The sequence below is a fragment of the Tyto alba genome, unplaced genomic scaffold (assembly GCF_018691265.1).
Source record: "Tyto alba isolate M040663 unplaced genomic scaffold, T.alba_DEE_v4.0 Super-Scaffold_33, whole genome shotgun sequence".
Taxonomy (NCBI): Eukaryota; Metazoa; Chordata; class Aves; order Strigiformes; family Tytonidae; genus Tyto; species Tyto alba.
In genome coordinates, this window is record NW_024881308.1 from 9,489,539 (window position 1) to 9,512,752 (window position 23,214).

At 48.2% G+C, this 23,214-nt stretch overlaps 1 protein-coding gene and 1 long non-coding RNA gene across 4 annotated transcripts in view; one reads left to right on the top strand and one right to left on the bottom strand.

Moving 5' to 3' along the window:
• The window catches only part of NFATC2 (nuclear factor of activated T cells 2), a 94,734-nt gene extending 74,717 nt beyond the window's left edge, over nucleotides 1–20,017 (bottom strand). For 2 of the 3 annotated variants that reach the window (XM_042801177.1, XM_042801178.1), the window contains exons 1-3: nucleotides 12,972–13,196; nucleotides 3,645–4,671; nucleotides 2,114–2,282 (exon numbers count right to left, since the gene is read on the bottom strand). In XM_042801177.1, coding sequence (XP_042657111.1) covers nucleotides 2,114–2,282; nucleotides 3,645–4,671; nucleotides 12,972–13,116 — 1,341 coding nt within the window. In that variant the 5' untranslated portion in view covers nucleotides 13,117–13,196. Of the gene's footprint in view, nucleotides 1–2,113; nucleotides 2,283–3,644; nucleotides 4,672–12,971; nucleotides 13,197–19,954 lie in introns of those variants that run through there. The other variant, XM_042801179.1, reaches the window with a different exon arrangement.
• A 303-nt stretch (nucleotides 20,018–20,320) lies between these two features.
• LOC122154176 lies at nucleotides 20,321–22,298 on the top strand. Its single transcript, XR_006166101.1, has 2 exons — nucleotides 20,321–20,414; nucleotides 22,115–22,298. It is a non-coding gene; the product is annotated as an uncharacterized LOC122154176 (long non-coding RNA).
• The last annotated feature ends 916 nt before the right edge of the window (nucleotides 22,299–23,214 follow it).

Sequence of the window (23,214 nt, forward strand, 5' to 3'; positions counted from 1 at the left end):
TTGTAAGCAAACTGAGAAAAGAGCAAGTGCTGATTGGCCATATAGTCCATACACCCATGTAGCTTCAAACACACCACAGCAGGCTCTGAGTTTGTCAGATTCATAAACTAAAAAGATTGCATATATTAAGGTATGTCAAATGTGATTGCTCTTTATTATTACCCTGCACTCTTTACTCAAATATCGAGCCCATACATGTAAGTCCAGCTCAGCTGAAGTAAACAAATTCATTGATTTAACATTTTATGGCTTGATTTTAAAAAGGGGTGAGCCTGCAGGGGAATATCTAACATATGGTTGAAGTTAAGCACAAATCAACCCAGTGAAATTAGTGGTATTGATCACATGCCTAAAAATAAGCATGAAGTTCAACATCTTCCTGGTTCAGGTTTGCCATAGCAAGTCCTGAGTGTGACAGGAACATCTGTAGGATGCAGCCCAACTTTTCTTAGTGAAAGTTGTAGCTGCAGCTGATTTGTATGATTGCCATACATCATTATCAGCAATATTGCACTGACACCTGGCAACCCCAGCCAAAAGCCTGGCTTTCCTTCCTGTATGGCACTGGATGAAATGAGGAGGAAATGAGTGAAAAGACTTATGTGGCCCCAGGTGGCTACAGTGCAGCTACTCAGCCATTATTTTACAATACCTTTTCAAAAGTGAAGGAAAAGCCCTTCACTCTCCACAGCAAAGTAAGGGTTCAGCTCATCCACCCCTCAGATCGGAAAAGGGCCAAATTTTGTTACCTCCACTGTCAACTTGGATTTCATTCACTGGTTTCAACAGGGTGAATTCCCTTCTCACAAGCATGGCTAGGACTAGAACTGGACTCTTTAGGGCAATATAAAATGATACCTCAAAAGAGATACAAAATTTTGTTTCTGTAGTGCCATTCAGCCCAAATCACCAGGGAGCTCCTGCCTAAACTCATTCAACCTTTCTCTATAGCATTACAGAGCAAATAAACATGTCCTCTCTATATTTACAGCTTTATAGAGTCCAAACTTTTTCTTGAAATCATCCCCACTGCTATGCAATTATCGTGCCCTGCTCTCTCCTTACCACATGGCTACTACAGCTAGTAGAGGTTTCCCCTTGGTGGTGTACATTCAGGGCACAAAGAAGGCAGTGTTACCACAGATGACAAGCAGAACTGCAAGCAAGGTGGGATGTGGCGTCAGCAAGTTACATATAAACCAGGCACTAGATTGAAATGGATGTACTGAGTGCTTGAATTATACATGGGTGAAATTCTCTGACCTAAATTTAAATGGGCTTAAAATTAAAAGTCCTACCACGTAACCAGAGGACAGAAAAAAAAAAAGAGCAGAATTCCTAAGGAAAAAGCAAATACATGAAAGACATTTCTAGCAAAAGGCAGCTGTTAACTCTGGGCAACTCCAGATTAACAGCCATACCTTCCTAATCAAACTCCCATCAAGGCTCATGAAGGTTGCTTTGCCTTTCTTTAAACTTCAAGAGAATGGGTATGAGTCTCGTATGGTTTGGCTGTATGGACCAGAGAGAAGCAGGAGTTAGATACAACCAGAAACACAGGGAGCAATTCTGCTGTATGGACCTGTTCTGCGGGGAAACTGGGGAAGCACAGCTCCAAAACACTCATTCACCACCAGTGGAAGGATGTGGTCCTGCAGATCTAACACGATCTGCTAGTTATTTTAAATTTGAGTTTGACAGGTCACTGAACTACACTAAGTTTGAAAGCCAGGCTTGATGTTTATACATTCTGAACCTCACAAAAAGCCCTAGTTTACACAGAAGAGTCTGTTGTCGAGATAAAATGGGCTCAGCTGGAATTCAGAACAGCTGGGCATCTTACAACAGGCTTGGGTCACAGGAAATTCAACATACAGCCAAGAAAAGGTGGCAAATATTTTGCTTAAGTTTCTGAGCTTTCACAAGTTAATCCAAACCAATTTTCCAAACGTCTAGGACTTCACCACAGTTAAACTTCAGACAGTTTATGCATATCTACAGTCACACCCGGGTTCACATGGTCCTATTCTTTCGGGGTTGGCCCCCAGCAGGACTTTCAGAAATTAACTCACCCCCCACCTTCCCTCTAGGGAGTTGTTCTCCAATCCCTTACCTGGACGACGGGGTGGCCTCCGGTCGGTGCCTTGACGGCCCCTCGGCTTCCCTCCGTCTCGTAGTGTGCCCGGTGGTGGGGCTTCGGCTGCACCTCGATCCGCAGCTCGTAGGAGCCAGACTGGCTGGAGAGTGGCCACTCGAGGGGCGGGAGTGACTGGACGGGCAAACTGGGCAGAGAGAGACCACACCAGCTGAAACTCTTTAGCACTTGATTTCTCAAAGCCCTGATCCCTCCTTCCTCCAAGTGTCCCACTGGGGCTGCTCTCACTGAAATGTTTAGGAGTCTGCTATTAATTTCAATGAGAATGTGCTGTCCTGCTCACATTTGATTACAAACTCTGCTGAAATTCAGGATGAATACAATAATTTCTGTAGGCCAGCCTCCTTGCAGAAGAGAATAGACTAGAATATTTCTATTTCTTAAATAGAAATATCAGTAGCAGTCATATTTTTTCAAAGCCCCCTTCTTTTATCTAGCTTTTGCTGTGCATCTTTGATCACAGAACATATATTGTGAAATATTAACTCCATTCACCATTACTTACCAGTTGCATAAACTAATAATCTTTATGATTTACATAAATATTAAAATGCACACAAATAAAATGCTAAATATTCTTACCTGATACTAGTTTTCCTGTTACCAAAATATACAAGTGTTTGTAACATGAAATTAATACACTGAAACGTACAACTCGAGCTTGCATTGGATTTTAAACAACTCTTATTTTGTTAGTACAAACTAACATGGCTGATTGATCAATCTAACAAGCCAAGGAAAGTCGCGGCCCACATTCTTTCACTCACAATTTATGTTTAGCAGGTCAGGAGCAGTACGGGATAACGTCAGCATGGGGACAACCTTGCTGCCAAATGGGATGGCAGGGCTGTCAGGGTGCCAGTGGTGACGGCAACCTCCGTCCTGGCAGATGTGCACCGTTCAGGGGCCAGACCTGCCTGCCACCAGTACCAGGCAATGGAGGGATTTGATGAGGGTAGAGCCAATGACCGAAATTTGGGTTAAATGTCAATTAACAAATTAACAACCAACAACAACCCACTTTGGGTTGACCGAATGCTAAGTCTGACTTGGAGCAGCTTGCTCGATTTTGAATCAGGAAATATTTAAAGCATTTTCATCCTTGATGGAAATTTGGAAGGGAGACATTCTCTGAATTTAGAAAGGCAATCAAACAATTTTCTTTAAAAGCTGCAGGATGGAATGAGAGTGTTTAACCTTTGTTAAAGGCTGTTTGCAATCTGCTTTTTACACAAATAATTTGGAAAATTGAATTTGTCATATGTTGTTCTATCGATGAACCACTTTAATGATGTTCCTTCCAAACACAGATTTTTTTCATCTCTCAGAATCATAATGGATTTGGCTCCCATTAACCAATGCTGTCCCTGAGCACTTAGCTCTGGTGTGCTGCAGGATCTGCCCAGGCAAACACTCTCTAGGGATCATCATGCATGACAGAGAACATCACACCATGAGAAAACACACAACCACAAGAAGCATTACATACCTGCAGATAGGTATTGCAGGTACCAGTTGCTTTGTCCAGGATGGAGGTACCAACAAAATTGATTCTGGAGCTGAGTTTCTCCTGTCCTCCTGCTCACAAGGCGCATGGAAGTCAACAGTCTGAAAGACGTGACATGGAATGCTGTTTTTGTGGGAAGGCATTGATGAAGGATCAGGGCTGGTTTTCCAAATTTTCGTGGGAACTCCACAGGAAGGATCCGTAGGAAGGCTGTTCATAGCATCCATGGAAAGAGAAGCGCTGGGCAACTGTGTGTAAGTAACTGAAGAGTTGTCTTCTCTCAAGGGGATGCGAGGAGAGGATTGTGGAGAGGGGGTCCTTGACTGTCGTGGAGAAGTGGAAGGCAGCTGAGTACTGTAGAGCTCAGTGCAAGAGTACCTCCGTTTTGCACCTGGTGATGAAGACCTTGAGTTGGGACAGGGTGATGGTGAATGTCGTCCCAAGCAGGTTTCCTCCGTGATGCTTGTTCGTGGTGACATTATTGGAGAGGTTCTAGGAGAATAATGAGTATGGATGTTTTGAAACTGTGGACAAAGGTCATCACTAGGACCATTATTTGGTGAAACACATGGTGACGTGCAAGGAGATACATTTGTCTCTGAAATGAAACTTGCAGAGGAGCCGCTACTAGCTGGGCTCAAACACAGTGGTTCTCTGTAGCCCTCAAAGCCAGGGACAGGCAGGGTAACCCTTGGGCTAGTGGTAGCTGAGTTTGACTGATGTTCTACCAAAAGAACATCTGTGTCTCTGCTGCGGAAGGGACCCCCTGAATGAATCAGTTCATGATATGGAGTAATTTCAATCCTAGGGCTTGGAGCAGAGGCCCCTGCAGCGTTGGCAGGGTGTGTAGGTGTTGTCCCTATGCTATCTGGCTGTCCATATCTGCCCATGGGATCTGCAGAAAGGCTAGAAAAAGGCAGGGGGCATGGCTTGAGGCCACAGTCCAAGACATCATGAGCGTATGTAACTCCAGAGGGTGGGCTGTTGGTTTTATGTGGAGTCGGTTCTTCTGGAAAAAGAAGGGTCTCTTTAAGACTATAAATATTGTTACAGAAGCTGAGCAATCATGGATTAAAAAAAAAAATGCATATTTATAAACTGGTTGTGAACTGATATTAGGTAAATATTTGTTTAATTCTTTTTAACTGCAATTAATGTTTTTGAAAAGTACTGGATTAACAGCCAGGGAAGCTCAAGTGCTCAGAGCAGATGCAGCATGGACAGGAGCACTGCCAACACCTCCACACCGCCCGGCCGGGATCCCTCTACCTAAGCCCTGAGCTAGAGGGATCACCTGGAAGGGTCGGTGACACATTGGCCTCTCTGCCCATTTCAGTGCTGGCCTTCTTACTCTTTCTGCCAAATATACCCCCTTAGTGCCAATGGGGGTATTATGACTTTGGTCAACTTTTGTCAACTAGGAGCTGGACTGAGACCATCATGTCACAAAACCACTTCCAAACAGGTCTATGTAAAACCAAAAGGTTGAGGAACAGCTTTTGGTGAAGGGAGGAAAAACCTTTCTTACACAGCAAAGTCCATCCAGAAAAGGCTTCATGAAAGCAAAGCTGAGCTCAAGTTCTTAAATTAAAAAGTCAGTTCTGTGTGATGATTTGTTTGGCTCCATATCACGTCAACAAGTTTTGGTGACAGGTTTCACATGAGAAGGCACCAGATGATCAGAAAACACATTCACAAATATTTGTTAGAAAAGAGAAAGAGACAGAAACGATCCAGCCCCATGGCTACAGGCAGTCATTTTCCAAATTCAGCTCAAGGAACGTTTTGGCCAAGGAGGGATTATAAAATACAGAATAACAGGTAAGTGTTCATTGTAACCCTCTCTCCTGGTGCAAAAAATGCTCAATTTTCAGAGATTCTCAGTCTTGCAAACTACCCCCAGGTTCCAAAGTACAGGGATGCTTCTAGGCAACACAGAATTCTCACCAGCATCGCTGAGCCCAGCTCTGATCTCATCTCAGCGCACCATCAGGTGCTTATGCCAGCGGCATTTGAGAGGGCACAGTCATGCCAGGTATCCCTGGGACAGACCCCTCATGTTCATCAGCTCCTGTAGCTTCCCCAGCCTGAGGGCTGAACAGTATTTGTCACTACACAAAAGCATGCAAAATACTATCAGGATTTTTATATGTTTTTAAAGATTTCAATGTATCCAGAAGGAAATACCCCCAACAGCTCCACAGTTTGAGATTAATTCACACTACCTGCTCAACCCCAGGCACAGATCAGTACGTGTCATAGGCAAAGCGGGTTTCATTTACATATTTAAATAACTGTTCCAGCATTTTCTCTAACTCCTACATTAGATGAGGCAGAATTTCCCATGAGCAAATAATATCGTACATAAAGCCAGGCTGGAGCTGACTGTGCTTTCTGCAAAAGTAGCAAAAGTTTGTAGTGAAACTTTTACACACAGAAAGATTGTGATTTAATTTCAGGGGGGTTCTGTTCGTTTTCAGTTTTAAACGCTTCTTAGTGTGAAAGCAAAATCCTCCACTGATTTTTGACTACTACTTTATGTGCTCTATGTTTTGCACAACCTGGAGAAAACTCCATAAAAAGAAAAAACATATCAGGAACTGCTGAGCCTTTGTGTTTAGCGGAAAATCCCGACAGCCAACCAAACAAACCAACACACGGAATGTCTATGTGACAGGATGGGAGACAACTGGGAGAGTCCAGCTTGCAGATTTCTTAAGGTTCCCTCTGGCTTTTAATCCCAGCACACAGCTGTTTTGGGGATGGGGAAAACAGCAATGAGTAACTGAATTTTGAACCGAACACATTTTTAGCATCGTTCATCTCACATATCAGAGCTTTGGCATTCACATCATTCAAACTCTGACACATCAAGCCTAGATATCGATGCTACAATTCACTTTGAATAAAACTCATCACGCCTTCAGACTCGATAGAACAACACACCCCTCCGCAGTCACACAAAACATCCCTCCCACCACTTTCAGAAGAATCACTCCAATTTAAGCTGATGCAAGGGAGCAAAATCAGCACCAAGCAGAGCGAGGCTTGATGCCAGGACTCGAGGCAGGATTCGTGCAGTGACCAGCAATTGCAGAAAAGCTTTCCAGGCTGAACAGCTTCACATCAAGGAACAGGCGACCATTTCAGTTCCCCATTCAACACACCTAAAGCTGCCCCCACCATACACTTTAAATTGTGTTATCTCTACAGACAACAGGTGAAGATTTAAAACTCCTCACAACACACGTTGAGCAGCAAAGCTAGCATGTGTAGATTTGCGTTGAGGGGTATGGGAAAAGCAAACATATTTGTAGGTGCACATGTAATTTTTAAAGTCTTATGAATAGCAAACACCACCACCCACACTTTCTACCTATTAAAAATTGGGCTTTAGATAACCTAAATTTTCTTTGCTTTTCCCTGAAATACTGTGTTTAAGCAAGCACTTTCATCCTTGGCATTCACTCTCCAAGAGGATCCATGTTCCAAATATGTTCCAAACAATGTTTACGCACAACAACAAGCTACAACATGCCCTTGCCTTCACATAGCACTCTCACAGAGCACTCCTCTGCAGCGCTTGGTGGGCCGAGCAAACCGGGATTGCTCACCCAGCGCTCGCAGGCAGCGAGCGAGGCAGGCGCCCTTTGCCAAGCAGACAACACCCACAGCCTTCTGCAGAGCAAAAATATTTAGTTTCCCCCTCACATGGCCAATTATCAATAAAGCAGGCAGCAGCGCTGGAATGTGGGCAAGACTGCAGACAAGAAAACCTCGGCTCTTTTGAAGAGTGCCTGGGGAACCGCGCCGGGCAGGGATGCCCAGAGGCTGAGGCTGCGTCTCGGGCAGGGGAGAGGCTGCCGGCCCTGACTCATCGGCGCAGCTTCGTCAGGACCCAGAGCTTGGGGGGTTTGGGGAGAGCTGACCGAGTCTCAGCCCTGCATAACTTCAGAGGTACAATGAAATCACTGTTCTGCGTGCTATTGCCCACGCCGGTGACGTCACGGTCTGTCGCCATGGAAATGCCGATGATGCTACAACGCAAGGCTCTGACCTCACCGGGGGAGGGAAAAGGGGTGGTTGGGTGAAGAAGCAAGGGCTGCTCTCCAGAAGTAAACGGCTTTTCCCATCGAAATCAGGAGAAATTCTGCTATTTGCTTCAGTAGGAGGGGACTGGCTACTCGGCTCCCAGCCAACTTGGCTAAGGCAGGCTGGGGTTTGGAATCCGCTCGAGGAAGGGGCAGACCCGAGCCAACATCCCAGCTTCCCCAGGCGAGCACCGAGGGACTTCGGTTTTGTAAACAATGTCAAGCTCCTGCTTGAGAGGGGCAGCAGGGGATGGGGAGAGGTTGCTGCCTGGCAGCCCAGCTGCTTTCTCACTACATTTGCAGAGACGAGACCAGTGGGAACGTGGAGCAGCCCAGGGCACGGGAATGGCTCCAGGCAGATGCCTCCCGCAATACCCTTGCTTCTCTCTGAGCTGCCAAGGTGAGCTTAGTTAGGGCAGCAGGAGCCAAGGACAGCAAACCTCACACTGCTGGCCCTCTGCCATGCTGGAGATGGCAAGAAGCAGCCCTGCCGCCCACCAGCTGGGCTCCCCAAGGGGGTGAGAAGCCATTGCACCCCCCTTGCAAGAGAATAATTATGATCAGCATAGCGGCCCAGAACACAGACCACAAATACCCCTGCAAATGACCATCCTCTCCACTGTTTTTCTGATGGACATCTTGGTGAGCAGCACAGAAGCTTCAGCACAGCTCCTCTGACACCCCTCTGCACGTGCACTCACAGTGCTTCCCCACCTCTCTTCACCCAGGCACTTCCCAGCCTGAGGTTTCACTGCTGAATCACCCTGTGATTCAGTACCAAAAGATCCTTCTTGTTTGAAAGGGGGTTAAAAGAAAGCAAGCTTCACATCCAGACAACACTGGCACCTCCTAGGTTCTCAGTCAGCTTTACTGTCAGCAAACAGCCTACTCCCTTGTGCCACCCAAGCCTCATGGCTAGGGAAGTCCTACCACCCAGAACCTTAGGATGCCACCCAAACTGCCTCCAAGCTACCAGCTCTTATTCTCCCCCTTTTTTCTATAGATTTTACCCAGTTACCAGTTACTAGTTCACAAAACCATCTCTCCCCTTCCCACAACAGGGAAAGGAAGCCGGGCTCTGTGTCCTATCGTACTGTAAAGAGCAGACCAGCTCCCACGGACAGGCTCGGGGACACTGCAGGCAGCTCCACCACCCAGCTGGTGGCTGGGCAGCCTCCCCTCGAGGGTCCCCTCAGGACTGACTGCCCTTAGCACTGAGTAGCGAGAAGAGTTAAAACACAGGCGAAAAAGCTCAAGGGATTTAAGTTTTAAAGGACTTAACCCTCGATTTCAAAAATTCCTTTTCACACCGCTCTGAAAGGCAGGAAAGAAAACCCACACCAGGTCCTGCTGGGCTCCAGAGGTTCCCCAAGCAGGACAGACGCACACCAGTGTGTGCACACGTGGCTCTGCAAGGGCCCACCCTCCGCTGCTTTTTAAACAAGGCAGTAACTTCAAAGCCATTCAGGCAGCCAAATGTGACCTTGCCAATTAGTATGAAATTAGGGAATAACAGATCACCCCAGCAACTGCATTGCATGATGGGTTTATACAAAACATCATCAAGGAAAAGCTGAAGATAGCTGCGTGTGGGACAAGGGAGGGCAAGGGGAGAAGTTCAGTTTTGACCTCGCATCTGTTTGCTGCAGTGCAGGTCCTGGAATTTAAATTGAGTTCCTCATTTGCACAAGTAAAAGTCCAAATTTTTTAACCTAATTTGCTTATTGTCATTTGAAGGGGCCAGTCCAGAGCTTTTTTGCATTTTTCAAAAGCCAAGTTATCTGTTATTTACACTAGTTTCTTGGAAGCTCAAAGTGAAAGTTGGTTTCCTGAGTGAAATCTGGTATTCTCTGTTACATGTGCATATTTGTTTCTTTACTGCAAGGCTGCTGCTGAACACTGCCTCCTGTGTTACTGAGCCAGTCACTAGAACTGAGCGGCAAGCATTTTTTTTTTTCCTTTTAATAGCTTTGTACTGGGGAGAAAAAGAAGGAACAAGGCAAATTATACAAGGCTTGACACCTACAAGATGTGGCAATGTCCCTGGGAGCCTGTCTACAAACAAACAAGTGTTTAGAGGAATATTAATATTTATAGATGATCCCTGCTTCCCCTCTCTATATTACACATACACAGACCTTGTAGATTCATATCACCAGATGCAATGTAAGAGTCCAGTGAGCTAGAGCAAAGGCTTGAGCCTAAGAGAAAAAGCTCTCTCCCATTTTCATTCTTACCCATTGTCTCAGGGCAGGAATTTGTCTGGAATCTTCTTTAAATATGTGTTTTGTCTGGATTTTAAAACACCCTGCACAGGATCCATTCTCAGAAGGGTTAATCTCAACTATTAAATATTACGTGGCAGCTTTACTTGTCAGTGTATCATCACACAGTGAACACAGAATAAAACCACACAAAGTAAGCTGCTGAAGCAAAGCAGTTGTCTGGCTTTTCAGTATTTTGTCTCTCATAGTGGCCAGTAACAGGTATTATGGAATAATACACAAAGCAGTTATCAGAACTTACTCATCTGGGAGTCCTATTTGTAGGAGCTAGTTCAAATGCTCACTGACTTTCTGTTAGTCTTCTCACTGAGAAACAAGGATATTCAGCACCTTTCAAGTTTGAAATAAGCCAAAACCCGAGACACCACTAGCAATACCTCCACATGTATTTCTCAAGGGAATGCATCTAACATATTTTTTTTAAAAGGAGACAGAAAGCAACTTCAATGTCCAAGAGAAACCACATTTTCAACCTAACAGCACAGGGTGTGTGCTTTGCCCAAATTTCCCAAAGCCTGTTCACCTGGGCACACCTCTGAGTTCAGCCTGCTGAAGGCAGATGTTTCTTGTTTGCAAATGCTGAGAGGATAGCTAATTAAAGTCTGGCAAGAAAGGGCAAAAGGCACATGGCAAATGGCACTTTCTACAGCACTTCTGCTTTTAGAAATATTTGGCTTAGAGAGGAGTATATGATATTAATAATATTGACTGTAGGGGTTTTATTTACCCGTTTTTTCCCCCACTGCTTTTATAGCAGTCCATGTTCCTGTTGTCTCAGGCACACATAAGCACTACTGAATGCCAACCACTTTCAGTAAGGATATTTCTGGCATTACCATAGCAACAAGTTGTGATATAGATCCTACTTTTAACATACAAGCTTAAGTGGACACTATCAAATCCCAACTTTCTAAAAAACTGTTTATCAGAAATAAACTTTCATCCCAATCCATTCCTAGAGCTCCACATTTACATTTTTTTCCCTACATTTTTTTTTTTAAATTTCAAAATCACTTCTAGCGTGTTTACAGAGATTTGTTATTATAGGACTTGTCGTGAGCAGTGGGTGGAGCAGGCCAGACTCTGGGGAAACCAGAGCCTCTTTCAAACGGGCTTTGAATGTAGGAACCAGACTGAAATGCTGGGATCCACTGACACTCCTATGGTTTTGGTTCCATTTTGAATCCTCCACTGAAAAGGACTTGTTTTCCCGACTGCAGTTCAGATGAGGCCAGTATTGCATATGAACAAGGAGCATCATTTACCACCAGCGTGTGGATAAAGCCCTTTCTCAAAATTTGAACATTTTCTGTTCTCGTGTAAACATGCTTTAATCTTCTGTACATTAAAGGTCACGGATGTATACTGGATTGCTTACAGACTCTAGCTGGTGCCTTTTCAAAACGAGGGAGAATGTTCTCCAGATTACAATGCTAGTATATATGGTTGTGATTTTTTTTTTTATGCTAATGATTTCCATCTTTGGAACAAACAAAATTACTACTAATTATGGTTTCCAGTCATTCAAATGTGGAGAAAGCAGGCTGAAGAAGGAAGTTACTTCTACTACAAGCATACACTGCTCTGCATTTATGTGGTTTGAAGATTAAACTTTCTACCCCCCACCTACATACTATTATATTCTGTGGAACTTCCCACTTAAGGCTTCACAGCAGTACTCTCTACTATAAAGACATGAAAAAAATCCCAGCATCTGAAGCTTTCACTGAGATTTAAAGTATTTTCATTAAAATCACTGACTTCTCCCCATCGTGGATTTATTTTAGCATGGTTTGATCTACATTAAACCTTGAAAGAAAATTTGGCTTTGTACATTTGAGGACATTAACCACCCTCACTCAGCTTTGATGCTGGTGCACATCTGTATATTTAAACCAGTAAACAAAGAATAAAACTCAGTAACAACTCTCCATTTCACTAATGATACCGTGATTCAGGCCTAATAGGTCTCCTCCTCCTGCACTGTCCCCTAGGAACACAACATCTCTTTTTTCAAGTGCTCTAAAGAAATGCCACCTCTCAGCTGTGCAGAATCAAAACACTTGTATCTTAGAAACAATATCCCAGCAATTCTTTCCAATGGGTCCTGGCTCTTTTGGCTTTGCCTGGTTTACACAAATTCATATTTTATGGGATAGGAAGTATCAATTTTTAGTATCAACAACTGACTGAATCATCATTTAGAAAGTCAGGGAACACCTGTCCCAGTGCTTTCAGCATCACAGACTCGAGTAAATTCAGACAAGTAGGGGAACAGACTGTCACTTTTTAATTTCTCTTTTTTTTTTTTTTTTTTTTTTTTTTTTTTGACTTAAGCTTATAATGTTCGGACCCAAACTGGAAACTGGATCCCCCCAGCTCCTTGCCATCCAAGCAGGATGGTCACTCTTATCATATAAAAAACTCCTTGAGACTCCTACACCCAGTGCTCAAGCTGCCTGTTTAAGTTTCCAGAACCCCCTCTACCATGATGATGGTCACCAGGAGACCAACCGAGCTGAGCTCTTCTGCTTCATCTTGCACAGCGGCGCTCTCTTCTCATACCCGGGTGCACAACTTGGTAAATAATCAGAAGGTCCCACGGCCGCTTTCAGATACTCCATCACCAGATGGGGGACCAAGCCACCGGCCGCCAGTGACCCCTCGCAAGCGCCCGCAGGCTGAAGCGCGGCCGCAGCACCCGAGGAGCCCAGCGCTGAGCCCAGCTCGCCAAGCGGCACCAGCGCCCGGCAGCCCCCGCCACGCCAGGGCTGCTGACCCTGGCGGGAGCCCCGGCCGGGTCCCCACTCGCCCTCCGAGGGGCTGGCGGGGGGCGCAGGCAGCGCCCGCCCCGGCCCCCCCGGAGCCGCTCGGCCGGGCCGCCCCGTCGGGGCGCGGCCCCCCGGCTCTTCCTGCAGCGGCTCCTCACCAACCTTCGATCGGCTTCAGGTAGTCGTAGTCGAAGAGGATGGAGAAGTCAAACTCCTCCTGCAGGCTGCTGTCCCGGGCCGGGCCGGGGCCGTGCCCCGGGCCCCCCTCCTGCGGGTCGGGCTCCGGGGCCGGGGCGGCGGCGCTCATCGCGGGCAGCGGCGGGGCGGCTCGCCCGGCTGCCGAAAAAAGCCCGAAGCGCGATAACCGCCGCGAAACCTGCAGGTATCCTTCCAAGTGCAAGTGGAGAAGAGTTGAAGGAGAGGGGTGGGGGGGAAAAAAAAAAAAAAAAAAAAAAAGGGGGGGGGGGTGAAATGGAAAAAAGGGTGGGGGGAAACAAGCTAAAAGATCTCCCGGGGGTCGCTCAGGCGGGCGCGGCTGCCCCCGACGGCGGCACACGAGGGGGTTTGGGCGCCGAGCGGTGGCAGCTTCCTGCTCCCGAGCAGCCACCTGCCGCCGGGGCCGCCCCCGGGGAGGAGGAGCCCGGCCCGGCCGCACCGCACCGGCCCCGGGGTGGCGGGGGGGCCGCCGGGGCTGCCTGCAGCGGCCGTGGTGGGAGAGCGGAGGGGAGAAAGCAAAACGGACAAGGGCTGGCAGGGGAGTAATGGCCTTGCACAAGGGTGGGAGCTCCAGAAACCCCATTCGGTGAGCTGTCTAGGGTATTGTTACCCTAGGTTGAGCGTGACTTGTTGTCTTGTAGGCAGCCTCCTCTGCCCCAGAAGTTGGACCCCTTTCTCTTGAGGTTTCCAGCAGCTCCCGGCAGCCCAGGTGCTACCCTTGCCTTCTCCAGGCTCCATGTGTCCCACACCATGTGCTCCTGCCGCCCGTCGCAGGCTGCTGCTAAGGCAGCAGCGGGCAGGTTTCTGGCTGTGTCTCGTTCCGCAATCACAGGCCAACCTCTCTTGACTGGAGCACCTTCAGAAACATCAAGTCCATCTGGCACAAGGCCTCTGTTCTCCTCCTACCTTGCTCACAAACAGTGTTTCACAGCATGGGCTCTTGCCGCATTCCCTGCTGACCACACTGCCAGTGCTGCCAGCTTCCCCAGGTACCCTCGGCCACCTTTGCCACATTGGTTCTATTCATCAACACCATCCCCAGACCCTTCACAGGGTGCCGGTCGCTGACTCCCAGCAGCCTTCTACCCCTCCAATGGCTGCTACAACCAGCAATGACTTCACTCGTGGGTAATTGGAGACACTAAATTTGTGTGTTTAGAGCATCTGTGGTCAGAAGACTCTGTTCCCTTGCTTACCTGTTTGTATGGTCCCCTTTATTAGTGTATGGATGGCTGTTGCTGGGTCTGTGAGTTTGAAAAATGCTCTTAGTCTGTAGACAGGGAAGGGAGGCAAAGGCAGGGGGACCAAGATCATTAAAAAAGTATTTTGCTGTTTACTTCAACTTGTTTTTATTTGCTAAGCCTGTTAGCACAACGGCATTAACTGCATTACAAATCTGACCCTAAGTTACTTGTCTAAGGTCACAGAAAGTCTGTTTTGCAGCACAAATGAACCAGAATCTCCACATTTAGGCTTCTACCCTGTCACCTTTGTCATTAATGTGGCCAGACAAGTAATGACAAATCGCCTTCTCATCACACCCTTTTGCTCCATCCTTTGCCACTCCATAGTGCACGAACACAGACTTTTCATGTGCTTTGAAAACAGTTCCTACACTGAGCTTCTGAACAACCCCAGCAGCAAGCTCTGTCCGGCCAGTCACCCCACAGCAGCTACTGGGAGATGTTAGAGGCACCTATTGGTGAACAGAAACACTGCAGAGCGCTTTCGGGCGAGAAAGGGCAATAAAGGGAACGACAAAACCTGCTGCTGTGGCTGCATGGGGGTGGGTGGGAAACAATCAGACTGGAATGAGGCCTTTGTGGCATTAATTTGTTACTGGGAAGTGCCAAGGGATAGGGAAACCTGACTTTCAGAAAGGGGAGGTGATTCTGCAGAGGGGATGTGCAGGATTTTTGCTGAGGTATTTACAGAAGAAGATGGTGTGCTGGAAATAGCGGGAGCCCTGCTGGTATATTCATTCTATACGTTTCCTCCTGAAGTGCAACTTAAATGGTGAGGGAAAAGCCATTATTCCATATTCATGGCCACTAGATTAATGAATGATTTCACTTCAATCAATGCCATACTTTAACTTGGCAGAGACTAAAAGGACATTATTTTTGATCATTAATGCCTAATATACAAAGTAACACAATAGCTTCCTTGGACCAAACTATTTGAACTTTCTCCTGCACATGCTGCCAAAACAACCAGGAATGGTGCTTTGCTGGGTGTCCACACGGTCAGCACACAGCACACACGTGTGTAAGTGGTGTGAAAAGGTCACAGGCCGTGCCTGTCTCCTCTTGGGCAACACGATGCTGCTTCCTGACCCGCTGTGGCTCCTTGCTCGGCGCAGGGAATGCCGAAGCCTGTTTGGAAAAGGATCCAGTGCTGGCTCTGTGGTTGAGCTGGAGACCACAGTTAAAGTCTACCTCATCTGCTGCAGCAATTCCTAATACTACACGCGACGCTTGCTCTCTCTAGTTTCGCAGTGTCTGCTTCGGCAAGAGACAGGGCTCTGCTGCCGCCGGGCACAGACAGGGAAGCCTGTGCAGCCAGTGATTAGCGGTCTTGGCTACCAGCATTCAGAAATGAGGCCACCCCAGAAAGATGCAGATGAGGTTGAGCTCTTACCCTCAGGAACATGAGTGGGGAATGGAAGCTGCTGGCCCCTTGGGGAACATGTGCTGTGCTGTCTGAGGGCTTGCTTCGTTCTGAGTTGTATAAATGTCAAGAAAACATATATTAAATCAGCCTATTTATGTATTGGTTCTAAACTGATGCTTACCGTTTGCTGGAGCACTAGCCTTTTATCATTGGCCCTTCTATTTAAAATTCATTAGAAAAACCAAATATACTTGCTGTTCTTGGCTTAGCACTAAAGAGAGCTGTCATCCTTGCAGCTAACAACACATGGAGCATGATTGGATAGCATCATTTGTATTAGCCACAAAAAGAAAAGACATGAACAGTAACATTGGCCTTTTTAAGTAAGATATGGGTGACTGGCAGAAGGGCATGGGGAAACAACCCCAACTTCTGCTAAATCTTTATCCGGTCTTTTACCCTTTATTTCCTAGCTCGCCTGCAATCCATTAAGCATGCAAAGTTTCAAACTTATCCTCAGCTACTCCTAGAATTAGTAATACTCCACAAATGGAAAATGTACCTTTTGCTTTCCAAGATGACCATGTCATCCGAAATAGTTTCACTGCTAATACATGTAATCATAAATTCTGACACTGGTGAGGAATTAGGATGACAAGACAGCAGTGAGGAAAGTGTTGGAGAAATGTAGGAATTAGCTCAGCTTATAGAATTCAACTCTTTTGCCCAGCAGACAACTTGACAGATGTCAAGAAGCAATAGCCACCAGGCATACAATGGGCTGGATTCCCTCTGCTCCCTTCTGCAGCTCACAGGGCACATAAGGACATTGGTCCCATATGACCGCTATGGCAGAGCGTATAGGAAAAACAGTTTCCATAGGCTTTGAGTGCACAGAGGTGTCAGTTACAATGCTGTACTCTGTGGGCTCTGTTAGAACCTACCAGTGTGTTATTTTGAGCAGAAATAGTGCAAATTCACAAAATGTAGATGTGGCCTAAATATTAGAGACGCATGAAACCATTACTAGGTGCAAGCAGCTGCAGAATTCAGCATAAGTGACAGCTGTAGCTTTTGGAGCCCTCCAAGGGCTCACCATAGTTTAGTTCAGACCCAAAACACACTCTCAAGCCAACAATGAGAATAAAACATTATAAATGGTTTAAGTTTTAGCTGTTATAACTACATAACTGACAAATGCTGCCCACAGTCTGTCATTAATAATTAGCGATGAAGAAAAGTCAGGGAAACTACTAGACTTAAATAGACTGTGGACTCTTCAGCTCAACACATACACTCCAAAAAAACATCCAGCCACTCCAAATCAAAGGAAAAACCCAAATAACGTGACAAACACTTCCCAGTGCTTGTTTTCCATTAGGGCTGGAGTGAAAGGCTGGAATACAGCGTCCAAAGACCGGAAATGTTAGTTGGTTTCCCTAAATCTCAATCTTTTTTATATCAGAAACACTTCCTTTCTACAAGGATCCTCCATTTATTTCTCCTGTTACCACTGTCAAAAGGCCACAACCGCTGGCCGCTGATCATAACGCCGCTTGTGCTCACAGCACCCACATTAGAGATCGCATTAACTCTTTTTTTTTTTTTTTTTTTTTCCTGTAAAGCTGTTTTCATGAGCCAAAAAGGTGTTTCAAGAACTTGAGCAAAGTCTGTCCTTGGCAGCATTAACAAAAATTGCAGCCACGTATACTTGCAGCAGGATCTACAGAGAGCAGAACTGGAAATGCATTGTGCTGCCATTTCAGGGAACTGGAGGATGGAAGAAGTCCTTTTCCACATAGTTGGATCAGTGCTTGCCTTTGGCAAGGCTTTGCTTTAATAAACTTTAAAAGTATGTGAATAGTGGACTACCTAGGTACTAGGAGATGGGGAATCCAAAAACAAAGCTTAAAAGAGTCGTTTCTAGTGTAATACAAACTATGATTTAAAAAGTACTTCACGTATTTCTTGGTGTTTAAATTTACTGCAAATGTAATTTATCATTTACTATTTTTAGTTTCTACTTATACCATCCCATTGTATTCTCTGTACCAATAACACCACTAATGCAAGTGATCGGATGATGCTCCAAGCTAACGAAAGTTTTAGATGATCTTCTCAGAAATACAGTAACTGTGCTAATTATTGTGTGGTCCACATGACATGTAATTTACACTGGATCTGTAATATGTAATACCCTCATATTAAAGTTTTTAAAGCAAAAAAGAGGTAGAGAAAAGTGGATTAAAAATGCTGCATGTCTCTTTAGCAGCTAAAACCTAAAGAAAATATGAGTCAATGCTGTCTTAAAAATCTAAGTGTTCTAATGGTGTATGTGGCAGGCATTAGAAATTTAACAGGCAACTAAAACTTGCACATGGACTTAATCCAAGCTCTTTAAAATGAGCTCAGACTGTGAGTGACTAGTTGCTTGGTCTGGAGTGTGGGGAGTGCTATTAGAAAAAAAAAGGAGAGAGAGGGGAGAAATATTCTGGTACTTCCTTTGAGAGTCACACATGCACACACGCTACCATTCAATTTTGGGGTCAGGTTGAGTCAGAGATATTACCCCCAAATTTTAGGTTTAAAGTGGTTTGGCAAGAAAAGACAATGGAAAAATTGCTCATATCTCCATGTTCCCATTAAGTTCTGAAGTCTGCTGTGCAAACCAAAGGAATGTACATATCATAGTTTAAAAAAATAGATTAAGCCAGTAGTGGAAAAGAAGTTCTAGGATATTATTATCCTTGGCTATTTTCATAAAAATGAATGATGAAACATTTCAGTTAGAATATCTATTGGAATGTTATAAAACAGTGCTCCAATTATATCAGTGTCCCATCTGTGAATGCGATTCCTGCCCTGTACAAAAGACTCTGAAATCATTTGCTGACTGTTAGCTGGCGTAACTGTGTCCTAGGGCAGGCTTACAGATTGAAATGGGCTACCTCGAGTGACGGAGCAGTAACAGATGTGGGACAACAAGATGACACAGGGACTCATGGTCACCTGATGAAAATCTCTGCCGTGGCTAGTGTCTTGCTGATACTTGCAGAAGCACAGCTCAGGGAGCAAGGCTACCGGAGCATCTTTTTGCTAGCAGGGTGTTAGGCTATGCAAAGTCTTCATTCCTCATTCTAAGCCTAGTCTAATCATAAAAGGGGACTAGGGCCTAAAATTACTAGCACATCATTTACACACCCTGCATTAATGAGACTCTTGCACTTTGTTGTGGTTGCAGAAATCCTCCTAAAGCCAGAGACTGATCTCAAAAGTGCCATGTGCTATTAACCCCTAGCAGTATCATGCAGCTCTTTCAGTGGAAAGCTTGGGAGCAGACTTATGACACAAAGGCGGGTCGTTGCCAGGGTCTGCTCCCATTGCCCCAATGCCACTGGCAGGAGGAAGCTTTTTGCATAAGGGAGAAATACATGCTGGGGCCCAGGAGCATATTCTTTCTGCCGCATCTCTGGGCTCTATCATGCAGCTGACTGTAGTGCTCATCTGGCTGCAGGGGTCTCAAATATTTGATTGGGAGGAAAATTTTAAAAAAAAACAAAAACAAAAAAAAAAAAAATCAGTGCCTTTCATTTTGGCCTGTGACTGCAAGGCTCTGGGGAGCATCTGCTTTGGGGGAAGCAGGGCTGCACAGCAATGGAAGGGGATGTGGTAGCTGCCACCTGAGTGCTGCCTTGTGTTTTGAGCCACTGCTATCCTACAGCAGGTGAGAACAGGACCTCACCTGAGAAGAGCAAGAAGTCTCCTATCTCTCCCTTTCCTGCTCCTCTCTGCAGTAAAAATAACTTCTCCGGAGAGTGACTAAGAGCAGCTGAAACCCTCAGCAGAGAGGGAGTTTTGTCTGGAGAAAGCCAAGGATACACGCGGCGGGGCAATGGCCTGATCCTAAGGCGGTGTAAAGCCACTCCGAGTCTTTCCATTGGCTTGTCCGAGAATTGGAGCTCTCGGATGATTCCCTTTGGGTGTGCGTGTTAACGAGTGTGTTTTGGCAGGTGCCAGGGCAGCTTGCTACGGCAGGAGACAACAAATAGCCGCTACTGTGGGCCCTTCAAAGGAAGCCCCGCGGTACCCGCCTCATCCCCCCGTCGCCCGCAGACCCCCTCCCCTCCCCTCCGCCGGCCCCGCCAGCGCCCGGGGCGGCTCTGACTCAGCGGCCGAGCGCCGGGGCGGGGAGGGGAAGCTAAAATGGAGCGAGTCGAGGGAAAAGCCCTTCCCTTCACCTCCTGCCTCCCCCGCACACACTCCCTCCCCTCCACGCTGCTCCCCGGAGCGGTAGCCCTGTGAAAATTGCAACTCACCTGCGCATCCCGCCTGGCCCGCGGGGTGCAGCGCCCAGCACCCCGGGGGAGCGGGCAGGCCGCCTGGGCAGGGGGCTGCGGGGCCCGGGGGGAGCAGCCGGGCTCGCTGGTCCACGGGTGCTTTACAAGAGCCGGGCTGCGGGCGGCGAGGGGTTTCCTCGCGCGGAGCATCCTCCGCCTGGATCCGCCGCTGGTGGCCACGCCGACCCCGAGAGCTCCAGGCACGGCTGTGCCCGCAGCCCCCCCGCCCTGGCCGCTAACTTCGGCCGGAGAGATGCCCCTTCCCCTGGCTCCACGCCGGCATCGCACAGCCGCTGCCGTGCCTGCAGCCCCCTCAGCGTCCCCACGCAGGGCCGCGCCCTCCCCGGGGCCCACAGCCTCGCTCGCCGCGGCGGGGGACGACGGAGGATGCGGCGGCCCTTCCTAGACGGCCGCCCCGCACCTCGGTGGGGCCGGGGCGGTAAGCGGGGAGATCTCCGCTGCGGAGGGGGGGGGGGGGGGGACACACACGACACGGGTCGGGTCGGAGCGGACCCTCGGCGCGGAGCGGCCGCGCAGGGGGCGCGCACTGGGCGCTGACAGCGGGGCAGACTCCTCCTCTCGCCGCGCTTAACTCTTGCCTCCACCGGCACACCGCGGCCGCGGCGGAGGGGAGCGCGGCCCCCACCCCGAGCCCCCCGAGCCTCCCCAGGCCCGCCGCACGGCTCGCCCCAGCCCGCCCGCCCCTCGGGGGTGCCCACCCCGACGGGTGACCGCGGGCACCCCCGAGGGCAGCGCGGCCGCGGAGCCTCCGGCCCCAGCCCAGCGCGGCCGCGGGCTCCGCTGGGCCCGGGGAAGCCGCCTGCGACTCCCCGAAGCCCGGACCTGGGCAGGCGGCGGAAGGGTTAAGCGGCCGGGAGGTTACTCAGCGGGACTCCTGGGGTGATGGCTTGGAAGAGGAGAGTCCCTCTGGCTGAAGTTTAAAGGAGGTTTCTCCAGACAGATTTGTATCGCCTTCGCGGAGCGCTTCAAAACCAAATCTAAAGCCAGTCCAGTCCCTTCCCCGAGGGACCTTCTCGCCGTGAATCCCCTCCTGCCGCCCCAGCCTGTGCTGCCAGCCAGCTACACCCGGCGGGATAAACCACCCGGCCCAGGAGTGAGTGACCCACGGAGAGCCCCGGGTGAGGGGAGGGCACACACACGGCACTCAGACACACAGCGCGGGAGTAGGACCCTACCTTGATCCATAGACCTCATGATGTGGTGGTAATGTACCAGCCTGCAGGCAGTTTCTCTCTGCATCGGGAATTAAAAAAAAAAAAAAAAAAAAAAAAAAAAGCAGGAAAAAAAAAAAAAAAAGAAAAAAAAATGGAATTACAAAAATCTTCTTTAAACCATGTTCAACCGGTGCCGCCCGGACAGAGGGAACCCCTCTTGCTCGCCTCCTCCGTAAGAGTTTGGAGGTGCAAAGAGGGATCCGAACTGGGCTGAGCTTGTTCCTGAAGTGAAGTCAGTTCTCTGCTCTGAGATGAGGGTTACTAGAGAGGGAAAGGCCACTTCCTTCCCTGCTCCGAGTGTTTATAGTCTTTGAATGCTGTAAAATAACGGGATTCCCTCACTGTTTCCTCCTGTTTATCCCAGTGCCATGGAAACCCCTGGATCGCCTCCATCTCCCAAACTGAGGGCTTTCCTGCAAACTTCACACTCAGGAATCCATGACGTCTCCCAGCTCCGGGCCAAGGCAGCTCTGCGGCTTTCTCAGTCTGCAGCACAAGCACTTAATTGTTGAGCAGAAAGTTAGAGAGCAAGAAAGAAAGAAATATGGATGATGTTAAAAATCCCAGTGTGTGCTTTTTAAACAAAACTTGCAGGAACTGCAAAGCCTTTCAAAGCAACAGGGCTTCTGTGCAGAAGTTTTCCTTCTTCCCAGCAGACACCAGCTCGGACTGCTGCTGCTTTTACCTTTGAATAAATCATCCAGAAAACCGAAGTCCCCAGATTATATTTATGTCTTTTAAATTTGCCAGCACCCTATTAATACCCATCTTGATACTGGCACAGGTTTTGGCTTCTAATTACCACTGGCTCAATTCTTCATACAGAAAACGAAAAGAAAAAAAAAAGAAATCCGTTATTTTGTTTAGTGGCATTTCACAGACCTCTCTCTGTTTCTATTTTTAGATCCATTTAGAAGAGAGAGGAGCAACCCCATGGATTTCCATTGATACACGTGGAGCTTAGCAAGAATGAAATAGCCAAGGAAGCCTCCGAAACCAAGACAACCCGTGTGTGTTTACACATACTATGTATAAACAGGAAAATAAAGCAAAAGAAAACAGGAAAATAAAGTCAAAGATGTCATGAACTGTGTGCTGTCTCACAACATATAGCTCTTAGTAGTGCGTTAACGAGCATCTGCTTCCCGATACCGTGCTGGGCTCAGTACCTCCACGCAACTGAACTTACATCGATAATTTCCAGCGGTCACCTATACAAAACGCTTCCTCGGGGACGGTGGCAGCTCTGCAGTCCCTCGGTGTTTGTGCACAGCCCCGCGGAGCGTCGCGCAGTGCGTTGGGAGCCGGGGTCAGCCGGAGCCCGGGCAGCAGCGCCCGTGACTCACTGCACAGGGACTTGGCCCGGGGCTGCACGGAGGGCTGGCTGGCACCCGCACGACATTTCCATTTTTCACTCCCTGACTCCCAAAATCGACTCGAAGGAGGTATCACAATCAAACTTTCTGCTTCTCGAGTTTGTTGTCCTGCAGGCTAGCAACTGCAGGCAGGCCAGGGAAACTCAGCGCACCTCACTTTCCTAGCCTTTGTCATTTTTGGACGTGCCGAGGCGGAAATACCTTCCCCAGCTCCGCTGGCCCGTTTTGCAACCGGCTTCCACCGACCCCCGAGGTGCGGGGGAGCCCCGTCCCGGTAACCCCGCGCCCCACGGCTCCCCCCGCGGCGCCGCGCCAGCCTCCCCCGGAGCCCCCGCAGTGAGTACCCCCCTCACACCCCCGCCGGCTTTCAGGGAAGCCTTTTTTTCTCCTCGTCCCCGCAGAGCCTGAGCGCCGGGACCCCTTCGCTCTCCCCCAGCATCGCTCTCCGGCCGCTCTCTCGCAGGGATTTCCCCACCCGAGCCCCGGGCGCGCACGGCCGCGGGCGGGCAGAGAAACGCCGAAAAAGCCGCGCCTGACACTTAGACTCGACCCGGCTGCTTTGCCCTGTAGCAGCCCCTCTCAGCGGGCCACCTCGAAGCCACGCTGTTTACGGGCGAGATCCTGCCGA